We start from the raw sequence: 19,624 nt of genomic DNA on the forward strand, positions 1-19,624 counted from the left end.
CACGACATAGTCTGTATGACTATTTTTATGTATTTATTCTCTAATCTCTCTGATACAAAATGTGAGACACTAAGAGAGATGTGTGAGTACGAGAGACACAATTTTGAGATGATAAGAGATAAATATATAAGTATTATCAGGTGATATAAAGCATGTGTAAGTATAAAAGAAATAAATATGAGATGATAAAAGACAAATATGTAAACATTATTAGCAATATGGAACAGAGCCGTGCCTGAGTCGACATAACACGTGCCGAAGGTTATACTTAAATCTTCCTGACTTGACTCATAACGACGTAGCATGACATGATAACGATCATACCTAATAAATATGGCCCGACATAACACTAGTCACGATAAGATCGGTGCAAGTCTCAGCATTACACACAACTCTGTATATGAAATCTGACAACCGTCCTTTCGAATGAAAAAATCCAACAACCTGAAGGTAGGCTAAGATTCGACAGCACATGCAGGAGACGAACCTTTTGAAAAATATCTTCTCCCATGCTCTCTTTTCAAACTTCTATTAGTTTATACAAACATATATAGCTACGTAATTACATACACGTGTCACCACCATGAGCATCCAACGAACCGATCGATACGATCATCTATCGCTTCACATTTTCACCACATTCTTAAGTTTTCTGTCACAAGCTGCGCGCACGCACGATCTAGATTCTAGCTAATCAATCTACATGATGGAGCAGGCGTTGGGGTTGTCGTCGCTGAACATGGTGACGAGCCTCTCCTCCTGCGGCGCGGCGCCGTAGCTGGACACCGGCATGACGGCGTCCACCCTGCGCACGTACCCCGGCGGCGCCTTCTTGTCGTAGGCGGGGGCGGCGTAGGGGTGCGCGACGAGGCTGTAGGGCACGTAGGGCCAGATCTCGGCCTTCTTCCCCGTGGCCTGCACCCGCTTCACCACCTTGTGCGGCTCCACGAACCCCTGCACCGTCACCTTGTACTGCTTCCGGTTGATCTCCACCGACTGCACCCCTGAAGATCAGTCAAGAACCAAAATTAAGTGTCATCAACTTTATATATATGATGCTTAACAAATTAAGGAGAGTTAATAGAAAAATATGATCGATGATAAGTACCTTTCATGCTGGAGAGGGCGTTTCTGACTTTCATCTCGCAGCCGTCGCAGTCCATGCGCACCTTGAGCTCCACCGTCTGGAACTGCTTCCTCTTCTTGTACCGCCGCCGGCTGCTGCCGCCACCCAGCAGCTCGGACAAGTACTCCAGTGTGCCTCCCATTCTCCCAACTCCAAACCAATCAAACGTCTCTGAACTCTAAACCAAAATTTCTGAATTCAAGCACTGTCAAAAGGGCCTCTCTCCAAGGATGAAACTAACTGAAACTTGTTGTGTTGTTGAAATGGCCAGCCAAACTCACACCATGCACTACGCTACAGTCAAGAGTAGTTCAAAGAGTTTTGAAGGCTAGCTAGAAGAGGGGTGCGTGTATATATAGGCCTCCCCTTGCAGTTTTTGCGTGGCAGCAGCTAGCACCCTGAGCTGCTTCCTTGCAGGCAGTGACGAGAGAGAGAGAGAGAGAGAGAGTTGTTCGTGTAGTGTGTAGTGTGTACAGCTAACCAAGCCGTGTCAGTGTGGATGACGCCTGGGAGAAGTTTCCCAAGATGCCTTGCCGCTGCACCTGCATGCGCTGCTGCTTTCTACCTGTTCCTGCCGAATTCAGTTCAACCGACTCCTTATAAAGGCGCAGAAAAGCCAGCTTGGGGCACCCGTTGATGGTAAGGCAGTTTATCCCCTGTGCTAAGCAAGGGAGACGTGCTTGTGTTCCTTGTGTTAGGCTGCTCTGACTGCATAACCATTTTTTGTCATCATTTCAGAAAAAAAATAGTTTCCTAATTTAAGAAATTAGGGGCCAAGAGGGGGAAAAGAATACTGGACTGTCGCACCGAAAATGTAAACGCAGTGCTAGATATGCTCTGTTCTTGAGCTTCAGTAATTCATCAGAGGCCTGAATTGCAAACTCGAAGGCACTACCGAGGTTAATCTGTCAGAGAATTTTGGGGTATCTAGTATCTACTGACACTAGAAATTACATAGCGAGTTTTCCACGAGAGTGCTACGAATACCGCACGCGATAATATACTCTTCATGATTGCATTGGCTCTCAACCAGTTCCGGTTTCTCTAATGCGCAGTACCCGGACATGAACTTGCATAACTGAAAACCTGCCCACGCATTTGCCGTGGGCTGGTGTGAACTGTGAACCCTGGTGCTGAACTGCTGGAGTGCCGCTGTCCTTCAGGTGTAAGCAAGTTGCCAGCAGGAAGGCAGTAGTGGAGACCCAGCAAGGGACAGGTGGGCAAGGAGGACGCCAATCAGGGGCAGCCAACCGCTGCCACAGCCCACAGGGCATGAGCTGAACTGTGGCTTTGTTCCCTGGTTGGGTAGCTGGGGAAGTGTGGGCCCCACGTTGCAGGACTTAGATAATTCTGAGATTATGCCGTGATTAGAGAGGGGCAGGGGTCCTGTTATTTCCTACCCTTTAAGTTCACTACATGTGTCATGTGTCCCACAAAACACTGAAATGTTTCTATGAAAAATCCTGTTGGTCTACACAAGTTGCATTTAGTTGCATATCATATATTTCCGGATGATCGAGTGTTAATCGCAAAAAAAAAAAATGTATGATCGAGTGTTGTGTTTGGCTATATGGAATTTTCGTGGTGCTAATGTTGATTGTTTGTAAAATGCGATATAAATAAAGATAATGACATATGTAAAACTTAGGGGCTATTTAACACTAAGTCATCAACACAATGTATATAGTGGTGGAGGGTGAGGCAAATTCAAGAGGCGGCCGATCCACTGCACAACTAGCAAAGCATGTCAAGTAACAAAGTAGGAATAAATAAATAGCAAAGCTAGCATAAGAAATTCTCAAAAAAAGCATCAGAGTGATGCATATTTTTATACAAGAAAAGCAAGACTACGTTATCGTACATATGGTGTAACATCATGGGTGTGGAATGCTAAAGTCGTGCGCGCTAATTTGACATACATGTGTCATGCTTTTTTATATCTTACACATAGGAGTATATTATTACTGTAATGGACCGAAAGTTGAAACATAATTCATCTTTCGAAACTAGTGAAAGGAACTCTTTTTTACCTTATGTTAAAAAGAAAACTTCGATGGAGACCTTGTTTGACCAGTAGTTATGACAAAAAAAAAGGGCTAGGCGGCTAGCTACTCTACTACAGAACATATTATTAGTGGTGGTTTAAAATCGTTATCAGTGGCAGGTATTGAACCATCACTATTATTCGGCATTGATAGCTAGTGACTACCAGTGTCGAGTTTGAAATCGGCACTGAAAGTTTCTATCACTGCCGATTGGTGGCTCGAACTGGTAGTAATGTCTTCTAAAAAAACAAAAAAATGAAATGAATTGGTTCCACTCGGCTGCACACCCGCTATTATGCTCGGCTGCAAGCCCACCGTCACGCCCTCAGCCGCTCGCCCGCACGTGCTCGCCCACATCCGCTCGGTTGCAAGCCCGCCATCGCGCTCGCCTGCGATCGCTCGGCCGCTTGCCTGCGATCGCTCGGTCGCAAGCCCACCATCGCGCTCGCCTGTGGCCGCTCAGTCGCTCGTCTACAGCCGCAAGCTCGCCATCGCGCTCGCCCGTGGCCACTCAGCCACACGCTCACTGTCGTGCTCGCCCATAGCCACACGCCCGCTGTCGCACTCGCCCATAGCCGGTCGCCTTGAGCATGACATCGAGCACCTTGTGCGCTGCTCGAGCTCCACCTTGATAGCGAGGAGCAGCGAGCACCTTGTGCGCTGCTCGAGCTCCACCTTGATAGCGAGGAGCAGCTACTACACGACCTCGGGGCACCCTTTTTAGCCACGAACCGGTACTGATAGTCAGTTTCAGTACCGGTTCTTAACGGCTCAATCATTGTTCTAGCCCTTGTCCTTATCCTCGCTATAGTGTTACCGCCATTGATGATTGCTACAGTATTACCACCGAACCGAGCCAAAAAATCTCTAAATCCTCAATCGGCCGTGCATCCTTATCTCTTCCACCCGTCTAGCCCTTGTCCTTATCTCTTCACTTCTCTCTCCCCCAACGCCTCTCTTATCCATGGTGGGGCGGCGACACAGGAGGCAGGGATGAGCAAGACAGCGGTGCAGGAGCCGCTTGAGGCGGAGCTCGCCAAGCTCAAGTGCGCCTAGGTGTAGTAGCTTTTTTATTTGTGGCCAGTCAAACATTTGCTTCGTTACAACCAACTAGACAGGAATGCATTTAACATGTATATGTACTTAAGTGCTCATCGTATATGTGCGAAAACAAAAAGGTATGACTGACTAGTCATCGTCATTTTCGTCGTTGTGTCAATGAAATATTGCACATAACCCACAATAAACTTCAATGTAAATGAAAGGAGGTCATGCCAGTTGATTGAAGGAAGCTGGTTGCCCCGTAGTAATAATTCACTAATTCGTGTTCCGTCTGAACATTGATTAAAATTGTCAAGAATCGTTCCTTTGAATCAAACAAAATGAATATACCTTCTGATAATGGAAGTCCATATTGTTGAATGAGAAAAGATAAGCAATCAAACGGGCCAATGGAACTTCAATTCGAATCAATGGCTAATCGATCTCCGGCCGGCATGTAATGAGCAGGAAAAAATATGCATGTTTACCAACTAGAGGATACGAGTTTTGCACCAAGGACCTCAAACTTAATAAAACATAACTCTTTAACACCTATCATCGAAATTCTCAAGCTTTACTTAATGAGGACCAAAGTATATGAAATTTTCGTTGGTGAACCAGAAAAGGAAGCAAATTTTCCAAACCACGCACACGAAACTTTCTAATTTGCGTAAACTGACAAAAAAAAATCATGCACATGACAAATAGCAATACCGGGAAATAAAAGTTGAACACTAACAAAGATACAAATTAAGGGGGTTTTAGGTGAAGTGAGCGTTGCTTTCTGGCGCCAATATTGACAAGAGAGCGGATACATGCATGCATTGTGCTGCCACTCAAGCTCAGGAGATTTTTGGTGAGCCCTGGCACGAAAGCTGTACCGGCCGGCAGGGCAAATCAACGTGACAGCGGCATCACTACATATTGGCTGAAGAATATATAGTCGTGTCCCCAACGAAGTAGCTTTTTATTTATTTTAACTCCTCGTGGGCTTTCTAATAAAACTAGCCGAGAAGCTTTTTTTCACATAGTTAATTGACGAGCCTTTTCGAATTTAACCTTAGTTGGTCTTTCATTTTTGCTCAACCTAGCTTGGTTCTTCCTTCCTTCATGGTGTATGCTGTTGGAGACTTCGTCTCTAAGAAATAGAGCATATATATATAATGGGTTGGTCTCATGACTAACTCATGGGTTTTTCAAGATGTGTGTTCTGAGAATCTAATTTTGCGTATCTATGAAAGAGAAAAGATACTAGTTTTTAGGTTTATCTCAGAATATTGCGGACCATTTGATCTGTACCAATATCGATCTTGTTTCTTCACCCTCCCTTCCCAAAATTTGGTGGTTTATCACAGCAAGACCGTCGTATGTCTCTTGCCGAAGATAGAGGTCGAAGGAGCAGGCACAAATTAATCTAGGAGAACTTCCAAAAGTGCCGAATTTGATTGAAGTCTGCAAATTTTCAGTTGGGTATTTATATAGCATTTCTCAAGGGAAAAGAAAAGGGGCTGCCAATTTCATCAAATTCACGTGCACGTTCTAGACTTGAAGCTGGTTCGCGTACACCAGGGAGTACCTAAAGCTCAGTCAGGGAGCCTGCACATTTCCCACTTCAACTCTGCAACTTTTAGCTCCTAATTAAGCCTCAATGTAGCGGTTATCTGAGTCTTGAAGCTCACTAGTTTTGTCAAATTAGGTCCTGCTCTTGTCAACCAACACTTGTTTTTCCCCCCTGAATCACTATGCATACATGGTCCTGACTTCTGAGTTCTGCAATCAAGCAAGTTCACATCAGGTAGGGGAGCCTACAAGTTTAAAAATCTAAGCGACATAAGAGAACATAATTCTAGAAACCTCTGGTTAATTTACAAGATAGTGCAGTCCAGCAGACTTTCATCTATCTTCGAGCCGACAGTTACATACTCAAACTAGTTATAGAGACCCTATAAATCCCTCTGCACAAGCAGTGTTAACTACTTTGTTGCCGATATTTGATTTGCCTCGGCAATGACCTACTCCAAAATTTTCAAATTTCTGATAGACTAGGTGGATTGGCATGCTTACGCCGCGCCCATTTTTTTTCACAGAACATGACAAAAAAAAAACTAAAAAAATTAGGTTCACCAATTTTGGACATCTCAATATTTATTTATGAATTTATTAATATTTAACACATTCATTTAATTATGAGAAAAAATATTATTTTTATGCATACACATAATTTTAATATATAGACAACAGTAATACGAACCTAACAAAATTTATTTCATTTTTTTTAGTTAGATATTTTTCCGTGCATTATAGATTATTTCAGCCGATTTATCAATATAATTATTATACCTTTCGCTATTTTTTTTGAAATTTTCTAAAAAATTATATTATAGATGTAAATATACAGATACATATATACATATATACACGTATATATATATATATATATATATATATATATATACACGTGTATATATATATATATATATATATATATATATATACACGTGTATATATATATATATATATATATATATATACACGTGTATATATATATATATATATATATATATATATATATATGCGTATCCGTATCCATATATATACACATGTATACATACGTAGGATAAAACATAGCTATAGTGTCTTGATCCTAGAATCGCTCCAATTTTTAGAGCTTTAATATATAGTATTGATTAGAGACTTGATGTAAGTCAAAAGTGTTTGGAAGCCCCTCTGAAATCAAAGACAATCGCGGTAAGCAAAGCCGTTAACAACTGGCTTTAATATAAAATGATTGGTGCGTTCCTTAAATTAATCCAAAAGGGTTGTACTTTGTGTCAAAGGTGACTTCTAATTCCCAAACAAATCTTGCATATACGATCCTGTTTGTTTTATCCTCTCTTTCTTATGCATATGTATTTATTTGGATTTTGACAAACCAAACCAAGTGAAACAACTATATTGTACCATAAACAATCAGAAGTCTTGGTCTGCATAAGTTCTGTAATACTGTTGTTGCAAACGGGATACTATGCCAGTATTGTGCAGATGCGTATGATTGGAGTAGCGGCTCATTTCCTAGGGGATTTTCTCTGCGCTACTTTCCAGAGCAGTATGATGAGAGCTCAAAATGCAGTATGATGACACCAGGAACACACAGGAATGGAACAATTTAAGATACAAAGATTGAACTCGCTAAAATTGCAAATAAAACCATATAATTTTTCTTGCAATGAAGAGAGAAAAAACAAAGAAGATGAGCATGAACCAATAACTTATCTCAGAATACAAACTGAATTTAGACAGAAGCTCCATTGCAAGACAAGACGCAATCTGTGAAAGATGGCCTTAAATTTATAGTATCAGTCAATCTTTAACAGAGAACAAGATGAGCTCCAACTCGGTGGATCCTATCTCAAAGATCAGATCTTCAACTTTGCGACAAATTATAAATTATGATGTCTAGAACATTATGAAATGATTCAAATGCAAACCTGACTATCTCAAGACCTGCCCTATCATGCTGTAATGCAAGTTTTCAGATGTGTGGATTCCTACCTTCCTGACTGATTTGCTCTCCAAATTGGTCTTGCCAGCTGAGGAAACTAGCAAAGGTTCAATATTCAAGCAATTCTTATAGTCCAGAACGAGACTATACAACAACAACACCATCCTCGCCCCAGAAAATCCTTCTGCAAACAGCAGGCATTTATGAAGAAGTATACATGGCACCCTCTGTTTTTGTATGTTTCTGACAGCTTTATATAGCCCAACGACAACATTTTAGGCTAGCACAACATCACAAAAGCAAAACTCCTGTCACAGAGTGATATGAAAAAACTCAAGCAACTGTAGTGGCAGCAGGTTCTCACGGTTCTGGCACTGTGGAGGGAGAAGAACTTGCTCTGCTCTCCTTGTTCTTGTTTGTCCTCTTGGTGCTCTTCAGCTTATTTGTCATGCTATCTGCCTGAGAGACAATCGTGGAAACCGTGAAACCGGCTTCCTCAAAAATTGATGCCCTCACATGGACGAGGGAGCTCCTGGAGACAACATCAACACCATCGTATGTCCATAGCCCCAATACTGCCTCTCCTTTCAGCCCAACTCCAAACCAGCCAAGACCGGCGATGGCTATATCCATAGAGTTTATATCCCAACTATTTCCAGAAACTTTGAACTGTTTCCTCACCCATTTTCCGAGCTCATTTACCCGCTCCTGGCCTATGGGAGGCTACAATTACCAGACCAATAGCAGAACTGTTTATTATGCCAAGAAATAGAACATGAATTAAGAAATAAACTTCAGTGTTGTGATAAGAATGGTACCTGTAGTTGTAAGCCAAAGTGCTCTTTTATCATTGTGGCTGCATTTTCCGTCTTCCCCATGTGAAGTGGGACAAGTGCTGATGCCCATACTGTAACATAGATTGATCCTATAGTCAACTCTTCAATGTCCAGGCGCACAAGTCCTCCGATATGTATAGACTGCCCTGTCTGTAAAGTTTGCGAAACGATGAACACTTAAGCATGGATCCTTTGAAAGTGCAATGCCAATACAGGCCAGTGAATAATCCTGTGCTACAAATGTTGTAAGTTGTATAAATATATACTCCTACAAAACTCAACGATTAAATCGACAATAACACTGATTCACAACTATTGCTCGAAAAAAAAGTGCTGAGTCACAACTCAACGAATCTTAAGATCAAAACTTCGTAAAATGTTTCCATTCCCCAGTCCAATTCAATATCTAGCAATCACTAAGTTCAGTTTCAGCAAATTTAGATTGCTACCTTTGAGTGGAAAACATCAATATTTTTCTTAAGTGAAACAGCTTAAGTTCAGTTGCACAGAGCTAACAGAATGCTCCGGTTGTTCAGTGAACCAACAAAACACTGGAATGGTTACGTCAAATTTATGTGGAACTTCAGAAAATGATCGGCACCTAGGCCCATTGCACCCATTGACTTATTGAGGCACATCAAGCAGGTAAGGTGAAAAAATGTGACCTTTATTCTGTAGGTCCTGGGCCGCATCTCCTTGCTCACTTGAACAAGCTTCAGCTCCTCACGCGTTAGTCTGGACGTCAGCTGGTGCCCATGAAGCAGACCTGGCGTGTCAAACAGCTTCGCTTGAGCTCCAAGAACGCCGTCCACCTTAATCACATCAAGGGTTGTTCCTGGAACTGGCGCCTCCGTCAAGGTGGGTCCGCCGGCTACGCCTGAGCAACGGGCGATGGCATTGAGCAGGGTCGACTTCCCAACGTTCCTCGCGCCCACGGCCCATACATTGCCGCGCGCCCCAGCGAGCTCGCGCACGTGGTCGAGCAGGTCACGGACGCCCCACCCCCGCGCGGCGCTAACGAGGTGAACCCCAGCGAGGCGCAGGTCGGCGCCCGCGCCGGCGCGGGCGCGGGCGTGCGCCCACGCGTGCACGTTGTCGGGGGACAGCGACGGCGTGGGGAGCAGGTCGAGCTTGGTGACCACGAGCAGCGCGCGCGGGAGGTTGGCCGGCGCCCCACGCTTATAGTCCGCGCGGTGGGCCTCGCCGGCGGCAGCGACCAGGCGCGCGACAGCGCGCGGGAAGGAGCCGTCGAAGTCCGAGGCGTCCGCGAGGAGCAGGACGAGCGACCTGGCCCCCGACGGCGACGCGAGGCGCGGGCCGACGGCGGCGACGAAGTCGAAGTCTGGGAGGAGACGCTCGGCGTCGGGGCGCTTGACGTGGCCGTAGTGCCGCAGCGAGTGGCACCGCGCGCACACCACAACCTTGCCCTCTCCCTTGGCCTCCAGCGACTCAGCCGCCGCCGCGGGTGACTCGTCCCCCCGCGAGGCCTCTAGTCCCTCCCGGAGGTGGCCAGACTTGAGGGAGGCGGAGATGCGGGTGTCGTCGGCAGTGACGGGCGCGAGGCGCGCGCGGTAGTCCGGGGATTTCGGGGAGGGAAGCGAGAAGAACCCCGGCAAGGCGGGATCGGAGGATTGCATGGCGATGCCGCAGCCGGGGCAGACACCATTGGTACCGACGGATGGGAGGTCAGAGGAGACCACCGCCGGTGGTGGCGATGGCGGTGGCGTTGGGGGTGCTGGGGAGCAGAGGTGTCGGCGGAAGAGTATTGGGAAGGGTTTAGGCGTATGCGCGGAGGCGGGGTGATGAGGTAGGAGCGGAGGAGGACGGGAGGGTGCAGGGCTGGTTGGCAGGAGGAGGCGGCGGATGGTGGGTTGGAGGCGCCGCGCGCGGGATAGCATCTTGCCGCGCCGCCGCTGTGTGATCGGCGGTGGGTGTCAGGTGTTCGACATGAGAGGGGAGGGTTCTCGCTGCCTACAAGGTGTTCGACGTAAGTTCCTTTTGGGCTATAGGCCTGCTGAAATTAATATGGGCCGTCTAGACTGATTAGTACCATCACGGGATCTTAAAGGCCCGGCCCATTTATAATAGATCGGCGTGACAACTTGCGAAAGAACTTGACGAGCATTATCCAGTTCTTCATACCCTAAAAACACAAAGGGAATATCATCGATCTTTTTCTCTAAAAAGGAAAGAATATCATTTTATTCATAGAATAGGAATATCATTTCCTCCTTCTCTTTGCGCCTTTTTTAAACTCGGAAAATGCTATTCCAGTAATCACAGTCAATGGCATTTCAGCGGACACCATGGCAGATATAAAGTCGGGAGCCTGGGTCATCCAGCTCTGACCAGGAACCACCCCATTAGCACCATACGCGACTGAAAAATCCACAACACTTACAAACTCTGGCACAACAAGTAGAGACTTTACAAGAAGAAAACTCAGTAAGCACATAATGCCTCTAAATCTCTAATCTAAGGAATTTCATAGGACTTTTGTACAAACTATAGTATTATTGTTACAAACTAGTATATCCGCAAGAGTCCTCTTCTTTTATATTCAAGTTATATTAAATTTATTAAAGTATAAGTAAATTATACATCTTTCTCCGTAAGTTTAAGCTTATAGGTGAGTTGGTCGGTATATGCAGCTGTAGCGAATATGGTCCTTTTAGTGCATGTATGTGATTTTAGTGATTAATAAAAATATAGTCAATAGGACTAACATATTTGTGAAGTATATACTTTAGTAGGTTTTATGGATATAACTTATGAAGAAGTCATCGAAGCCGGAACAAAGATTGTATTGAATTGGACAAGTTCCAGAAAAAATATACATGACAGATGATTCAGCGATAGAGGAATTGTACATGTCGGAGCTTTTGTCTCCAAGCATTTGTACATGCTGGATAATCTGGTGATTGAAGAAGTTGTGCACACCGGAGCATTCCAGAAGTTGAAGTTCAAGTATTCCACACGTCGGATAGTCTGACGCTTGAAGTTGTGCACGCTAGAGGTTTCACCGGAGTATTTTCCAAAGATTTCCTTCGGTTCAATAGAAGATGGAGTTATACACGCCGGATGGTTAGGTGCTTGTATCGGAGGCTTCGCTAGGGGATTTTGTACAGCAACGACTAGTAACGGCTAGTCTTGGGTGGACAATGCACATCGAAAGGTCAGATGTTCGGAGGTGGTGCACGCTGGATCATCTGGCGTTCAGGAAAATTGTAACCGTAGAGGCAACAGTTAGTTTGCGAAGTTAAGGCTATATATACCCCCCACTTGGTCATTTGAGGGTGCTAGAGTCCAGAGAAGCTCACATACACTTGAGGAGACATGCAAGTCACCAAAGTGCTAAAAGTGATCATTCAAGGTAACTAGCACAAGATTACGGAATGATTAGTGCTATTAGGCCTAGAGAGAGTTGTTGCTAGGTATTACTATCTAAAGAGGGGATTAAAGAGTAATCCTAACTTGTATCAGGTGGTACGCCGGTGCCTTAGAGTCTTAGTAACTCGCCAACACCTTAAGCCTTGGTGGCTCAAGCTTGTCAACCCTTCGGCTTTGTGTGGAGCGGTGACAAAAAGCTTGTACGCGGATGTGAATACCTTTGCCTTGGTGGTTCAAGCTCCGAAGTGAAAATAGCGGTAAGTGACCGGAAGAGAGACTTGTGGGGAGCCTTTCCGTTGTGGCTTGGTGGCTCAACCTATCTGAGGCCTAGGTGGTTCAAGGATCATGACTGAGTTCCGACCGGGAGTAATAGCCTAGGTGGCTGCTCCAATGTGGACTAGGAGTGGAGTTTATATCATCGATATCATGGGATAAAAATTCTTTGTGCCAAGTTTACTCTCTCTACCTTCTTTACGTTTTCGCATTTACATACTTACAATTTACCTTTGCGTGTTTATCTTCCTAGAGTAGTTTGCTATATGTTACAAACCCTTTTGAGCGATACAGTAGACACACTAGATAAACCTAGTGTATATTTAGATATAATTTGATATAGGTTTATTTTGTGAAGTTTTTTGGAACTGATTAGTTTTAAATATCTTAATTCACTCCCTTCTTAGGACATCACCGATTCCTTTCAGCAGCTCAATATGGTATCAGAGCTAGAGGTCTCGAATTCAAGTCCTGGCTAGCGCAATTTAAATAAAATAATTGTTGCCCACTCCTATTCCACGCCTGAATCCTGAGGAAGCCTCTACGTGAGGGAGAGTGTTGAAGTATAAGTGAATTGTCCACCTTTCCTATCAAATTAGGCTTTTTGTTGAGTTGGTCGATGCATATAGCTCAATAAAACCAACACATGAATGAATTGAACACTTGAGTCAAAGCTTAATGGCCAGGCATCCGGTTTCCAGTGTCTGTCGGCGTCGAGTGCGTGCTGCTTGAGCATCTGGGTGTAGCTGAAGACGGAGTTGAGCCACTGCTGCCGCAGGTCCTCCCTAAACCTATGGATGAACTCCTCCACCCTGGCGTCTACCTCTGACATCATCGTCACTTCCTCTCGCTCCCGCTCCGGCCACCACCACTAGCCCATAGGCCTCCTCCATGCTCATCGTGTTCGGGTCCTCATCCTCTGCCGTTGGTGCAGGTGGTGGCGCGAGAGGGAGTACACGCGGGGGCCTTGCCCGGGAGGTTAGGATGGCGATGGTGGTGGCGACCACATTCAGGACAAGGAATAACCACCATGTGGTTAGTATATATAATACATGTAGATACTTATAACTGATCAGATCATGTATGTTTCCGCACAAACTCGATAAATAGCCTAGGCATTCCATCCAGGGTGTGGTATGCCCCACCCTTCATGTGTAGGGGTGGCCAGCTCCATCTCGTTGGCTGTTGGCCCAAGTGCACAGTTACATGCGTGCGGAACCACAACATTGATGCTTTGAGTGCACCAAGCTGAGAGAATAGAAGCATCGAAGTGTTCTTGTCTTATTTCCATGTTGCATACACATATCTTCCATCAAAACTTAAGAACATTATAGAACATGATGTTAGTCTAATAAACACTAAAAAGACATCAATTTTGAAACTTATAAAAAATAATTTCATATATCTAAGTATGTAACCTTAGTTGAACCAAATAAACGCAGAGTACTACAAATAAAGAAAAGTTATGATAAAACCCACTATAGATTCTCTAATTCACACAATAATGCATTTAAAGTCCAGTAGTAATCTTGTTTATAATTTTTAGACAAAACAACAATAGAATGACCAGCGAAAGACAGAAGCATTCAATCCTCTCTTATGGCAAGATATGGAATGCTTCCAACCCACATTCCTAATCCCATGGGTGCACCTAGCAAAGTACATTAGTGTATACCCAAGCATTTTTACAAAATACTCATAATTTGCAAAAATAGTAAAAAATAGTAGCACAAGAAAATACTTTGGCTTGTAACTCATCATTTGAACTAACTCCGTACAACTACTACTTCCCGAATTCACTGAATTGGTGCCAACAAACCACCCTCTCACGTGCTGTATAGCCAAAAAAAATCATGATTCATGCATCCATATGAAGGAAAGGGGAAACCATGCCTCCAAATACTAGGCTTTTTTGGTTGACATCTAACTTTGCTAGAACTAAGGTTAGGCAAAGTGTGACTATCATAAAAAGTGTGGTTAAAAAATGACCGTTATACTTGTGGTAAAGTTTGGCATAAAAATGAGTATATGACATGTGAGCGAAAGACTAAGAAAGTTTAACAAGTCACAATTGTGAGGTTAAACCAAACACATGTCTAAGGATATGTGGCGCGCCTAAGGTGTGGCAACTAACCAAACATACCCGTTAATTCTATTTGTTTAAGCAACTTTCATATAGCGATCGTTGTGATCACCATAGTAAAGAGCATCACAAACCTAGCAAGTAACTTAGAAGACTTGCAGTTAAGGTGGGACCAACACCAACATGGAATAGTCAAAGTTATCTAAGTTTATTATTTTTAGTGATGTTTCTAGATAAAAGATATGCCAGAGGGTAAATAGATTGATATTTTAATATATAGCAATGATGCAAGGACTAATCTAGATTATACGTTTTGGATGTGGCCTTAGGAGGGCCCTAGTTATTTTGAGATGTTGGTTTAGTAGGTAAGCTGGTGAATTATTTTGTTTGTGACGTCGTGAATTTTTAGAACAATAAAATTTGGAGCTAGAATAAGACAATTTATTACAAAATTTTAAAGATTGAATGTTTTGTATTCTTATAATGCTATGTCTGCCACTGCTCCTGCTCATTGTTCGAAAAAAAGAAGTTGTCCATTTCAGTGCGTCTGCCGTGATCAAAGCAGTAAATGTTCGAGCGAGGACCGGGCGTGCCATTGCCATGTATAACTTTGCATGATTGGTTTCAGTGGGATAATTATCCTTGCTAATTCTTAGCTAGCCCCATTTTTCATTTTGAATCAAATGATATTAGAGGCACTTGGTTAGACAATATTGAATAGTTTAGTAGCGCGAGCTAAATTTGTGAAGGAGATTATCGTGTAATTTTTCACTTTAAAATATATCTAGCTCGTTACTGAACAAAAACACTGAATTTACCCGGCACGCATTTTTCTAAACTACTTGCCACATAATGCAGCACCAAACCGGGCCTCATCAATATGAAGTTAAGATGTTGAGTTGCTGACCCGATCGATTAAGGTTACCAACCTACTGACGGCTCTGGCTTGGCATGCACATTTCAGCTGCAGTGCATTTGATCAATATTTTACGGGCAATGCAATTCTCTCTATAACGAGTCAATTCCTTATATGTCATTCGAACTTATATTTTTTCCCCTTATATGTGCTATCTAAAATTTATATTTTTTTCTCTGTCATTGAATCAAAATTTCCATCCCTTCTATGCCACTTCTGTTACTTTCGTTAGGTTGAGTCACTGCTAGAGCCGTGGATCTTATCAGTTTTGAACCGTAATAGCCATTTTACTCCTCTGTTGACTGACAGCCTGCACACCCGCACTTCCCTTACAAATCTTGAGATCCAGCCAGAGATGACTAAATGGGCTACTTAGACTGGCCAGCACGGGTCCAATTCGGTACGGCTCAACTACAGTACGGCATGATAGGTTCGACTACTGTAACAGGCTGTACTGTGCTGGCTCACGTGCCGCGTCCTCGGCCCACGGTACGGCTCATCTTCCACTGTGCCGTGCCAGGTCGGCCCACGACACGATCAACACGACGGGCCCGGCGGGTACGGTGGTAGGTCGGTGGCACGGCGGCCCAGCGGCGCACGACTGGGTCGACGGGCATGGTGGAGGCACGCTCGGCCTGGCAGCACTCTGAAAATAGAAAAAAAATAAAAAATAATAGCTACAAAATTCAAAAAATCAAAACAATTATAGAAAATAAATAAAAAAGAACTTTATTGATTAGTTGCCTTGTTAAAAACCTTTCTACTAGAAAAAAAAAGAGTACAACTTATGACTATGCCTCGAAAATTATATGGTTTCATTAGAAACCCCAAAATTTTACCTGCAATATTTAATATGCTTCCTCAAGTGTCCTGTTCTATTTGGAGATTTGGCACTTAATTCATAGCTGTATATATTACACTTGGCAAATCTTACTTGTTCCCTGTTAATTTCTCTAGAGATCTTTTCAAAATGTTGCCACACTCATGACTATGCACGTGAGTTCTCGGCGTCTTGATCCATGAATGGAAATATGGAATTGATCTCTTGAAGTGGGCAAGTGGCTACTGGCTAGCAAGTAGAAAAAGAAAGATGAGTGGTCGATGGGATCACAGGGAGTTTGAGATGGTATTTATAGGTCAAGACGAGAGGTAAGTGGCGGGTCATTTTAAAAAAAATAAAGAAAAAACTTCAAAATAATAGGGATATATAATTAATTCTAAAAAAGAGCTTTTTTGATAGGTTGCCTTATTAAAAACCTTTCTAACAAAAGAAAAAAAGTAGAACCTAGCTCAGAAAATTAAAAATTACACGTTCTCATCAACATCTAGATACAAATTTTGGAATGAATCTTTAAGCTCAGTATTCTTTGCAGTGTGTGCAGTCGTGCTTTAGGTTGTTTCTAATCTTTTACTATGGTGAGTATTTCAACCATCTCACTTGACAGATTTATTCTTCTCTCTTAGATTATCCTTCCAGTAAGACTGAAGGCAGCCTCAGAAGAAACTGTAGATATGAGAACCGTTAACAAATCTCGTGCTAATAGTAAAAGCACCAGATAATTTATCTTGTGCTTATGCCACCATTGCATAATGTTGATTTTTTTTTTCATGACTGATAACATCTCTGTTGATGAAGGTAGTTAGCTCCCCTCCGGATCTTGAATTCCAGCACTCGTGGTCGTAGACGATCATGACGAAGATTTTAAACTTCTTGATGAAGAAGCTTCACTAAATATTTTTTCCCACGTTGTTGTCTTCTTACTGATTGTGGGTGCTAGTGGAGGTCGTTGCAAACGAACTCCGGCATATTTTGTTTTATATTTACTATAAACATTGAATAACTTAGCAAACATTAGTATAATAAGTAGAATAATCATGACCAAGAGCATCACCTAGAATTGTGAGAACTCTACAAAAACCTACGATTTTAGCTCTAGGATCTAAAATAAAGATAAATGCATACAATAAAGAAATTTCTTTCTAATATTTTAAAAATTTAGATTTCATAGGAACTACACAATCTCTTAGAAGAATATCATTTTCATAAATGTTTAAATGAGTAGTAATTTCAACAATATTATGCACTACTAAACAAGATGTTGGATAATAAACTTCCGATAAACTTACAGTTGAATCATAAAAAATTCAAGAAACTCTAGTATCCTTTCGGCAACATACCAATGCACTTCCATGAGTAAAGTGTGACCCCCATGCTGATGATAGTGTGTATGAATAAACACACCAAATGTACTCTTATATGGCATAATATTTTTGAGCATCGTGAAAGTAGAGTTCCATCTTACTAGTATGTCCACAGCAAACTTACGTGGACGCACACCCATTGCAACATAATATTGCTTATATGTTGCAATTCGTTGGTTATAGGAGTTTACAAAAGATATTACAGTACAAAAATCGTCTAGGTATTGCGACAACCTTTTTAAACCGGATTTTACTATAAGATTGATAATATGACAAGCACATCGTTGATATAACAAGAAAGATTTAGCATATGTACTAAACAACGGAGTAAGAATATCCATGGCTCTAGAGTTTGCACCGGCATTATCTAAAGTGATAGAAAATATTTTATTTGTTAGACCAAAGTCTTCAACTATTTGAGATATTTTTTTCAGCAATATTTTCACGACATGCGCGTTGTCAATCAACCTGAAACCTATTATTCTCTTTTCTAATTTCCAATCATTATTAACAAAATGAGCAACAACACTAAGATAATCCTCTCTATCCTTACCTGCCCATATGTCCGAGATCAAAGCAACTGAAAATGTACATGTTTGCAACATTTCTTTAAGCTTGCTATGACACGTATTGTAGTATTTTACCATATCCCTACTAGTTGTCTATCTAGAAATATGCGTGAACCTAGGATATGGGCTTGCTTAATGTAATCTTCAAGTGCAGGAGACTCACCGATGTTGAGTGGTAGATCCGCTCTTGCAATGAAGCGGCATAACTCTTTTCGAGCACTGGCAGAGTCATACTCCCAATGACGAACATAGCCGTCGGGGTTGTACTGCAGCACCGTCTGCTTCATGGCTACTCCACTCTTTCGCTTGCAAGTTGTGGCGTGCCTCTTCAAATGTTTCCTTTCACCCGAGGGCTTTGCAGATAATTCATGTTTGCAAATATAACACCAAGCATACCTGACACTTACCCCATCTTCCTCTCTGTAGAAACTTTCAAACTCTTACCAAACTTCGAAAGTACCGACTCTTGATCTTTTAGAGCCGGTGCTTGCTGATACATGTACACTTGTAGAGCCTGACGATGGAGGTGCTACTGCATCACCTGCATGTGAACCAACAAGAGGTTCATCGTCAGGTCTATCATCACCTGCAGCACTTGTATCAAAGGGGTCATAATTCCCTGTGAGTCCTTGAAGAAAAAAAATCATGATCAATGGATGTATTATTATCATGATCACCGGCATCTATGACCATTGTCGAATGGCACTACAAAAAATACAAATATTCAGAGTTAAAAATAATCAATTAATAAAACTAATAATAAAACACGAACGAACAATGATGCAAAAAATCACCAAGATTTCTTCAACGTCAAGACAGCAGGATGATGGTTTTGGAATTGCTCGGATTTTTGGCAACAACTCAAACTAATTTTGCCAAATTATCACTAATTCTCAAGAACTTTCAGATAAGAATAAGAGGAGAAAACAAGAGAGCAAATGATGTTGCTGGTGTGCAATGGAAGGGTAAGGTGATCCTCTATTTATACGTGAAAAATAGTGTTTTTTGCGATTTTTTTTGAATTTTTTGGAGCTCAAACGGTCAGAAAACGGCTATAAAATTCAAAAAATACTGGGTTAACGGGTTAGCGGGCTGTTCCAAGCCCATTTAACTCGTTAAACCCGCATGTCGGGCCCACGCACAATGGCTACAGCTGGCCCAGGGGTGCCCGCTGGGCTGTGCCGTGCTGGGCCGGCACGTGCCACCTGGGCCGCCGCGTGCCGTGCTGGCCCGGCCGTGCCTCCTGGGTTGCCGCGTGCCCGGGCCGGTTCGGGCCGTGCTCATACCTGCCTAGGTTGGGCCGTGACCGTGCCGGCCTGAAAATACGGGTCAGGCCAGGCCAGCCAATCGTGCCGTGCGCTCGACCCAGGCCCTTGTGCCGTGCTGACCCGGCCCGTCTAGCCTCGGGTCGTGCCTACAGTGTCGTGCTTTGGATCGGCCCAATAGGCACAACCCATTTGAACATCTTTAGATCCAGCCACACCTCACCTCACCCCCTCCGCTTCCCTACTGGTCTGCCCACGAGGGGGTGGGGTCACAGGGTGGTATGCTACAAGACAGGTTGAGGATTAGAGAGCTCTGGTTGGTTAGATGCTTGCCGCCACCTCTCCCTACTCCGACCGTGAGGCTCCGTTGCCAGTG

The 19,624-nt window shown here is 43.2% G+C and overlaps 2 protein-coding genes across 2 annotated transcripts; both read right to left on the minus strand.

The window, feature by feature from the left end:
* Positions 1-442: 442 nt before the first annotated feature.
* LOC133901837 (heavy metal-associated isoprenylated plant protein 23-like) lies at positions 443-2,186 on the minus strand. The gene is made up of 2 exons (XM_062343351.1): positions 1,109-2,186; positions 443-1,004 (listed from the first exon to the last, which is right to left on the minus strand). Exons 1-2 carry the CDS (start codon positions 1,266-1,268, stop codon positions 700-702), a joined length of 465 nt encoding a protein of 154 aa, XP_062199335.1. The 5' UTR covers positions 1,269-2,186; the 3' UTR covers positions 443-699.
* A 5,354-nt stretch (positions 2,187-7,540) lies between these two features.
* On the minus strand, positions 7,541-10,566 carry LOC133902314 (GTP-binding protein BRASSINAZOLE INSENSITIVE PALE GREEN 2, chloroplastic-like). Its single transcript, XM_062343913.1, has 3 exons — positions 9,216-10,566; positions 8,533-8,700; positions 7,541-8,437 (listed from the first exon to the last, which is right to left on the minus strand). Exons 1-3 carry the CDS (start codon positions 10,446-10,448, stop codon positions 8,075-8,077), a joined length of 1,764 nt encoding a protein of 587 aa, XP_062199897.1. The 5' UTR covers positions 10,449-10,566; the 3' UTR covers positions 7,541-8,074.
* Between the last annotated feature and the right edge of the window lie 9,058 nt (positions 10,567-19,624).

This window comes from Phragmites australis, chromosome 20 (assembly GCF_958298935.1).
Source record: "Phragmites australis chromosome 20, lpPhrAust1.1, whole genome shotgun sequence".
Taxonomy (NCBI): domain Eukaryota; kingdom Viridiplantae; phylum Streptophyta; class Magnoliopsida; order Poales; family Poaceae; genus Phragmites; species Phragmites australis.

Bases quoted from the DNA above. Each gene is read 5' to 3' on its own strand.
- LOC133902314 (XM_062343913.1), bottom strand. From the start codon at position 10,448: ATGCTATCCCGCGCGCGGCGCCTCCAACCCACCATCCGCCGCCTCCTC. The intron at 8,701-9,215 runs GTCACATTTTTT...CAAACTTTACAG, and splicing joins CCAGGACCTACAGAATAAAG to ACAGGGCAGTCTATACATAT. The intron at 8,438-8,532 runs GTACCATTCTTA...TGGTAATTGTAG, and splicing joins ACTTTGGCTTACAACTACAG to CCTCCCATAGGCCAGGAGCG.
- LOC133901837 (XM_062343351.1), bottom strand. From the start codon at position 1,268: ATGGGAGGCACACTGGAGTACTTGTCCGAGCTGCTGGGTGGCGGCAGC. The intron at 1,005-1,108 runs GTACTTATCATC...ACTGATCTTCAG, and splicing joins CGCCCTCTCCAGCATGAAAG to GGGTGCAGTCGGTGGAGATC.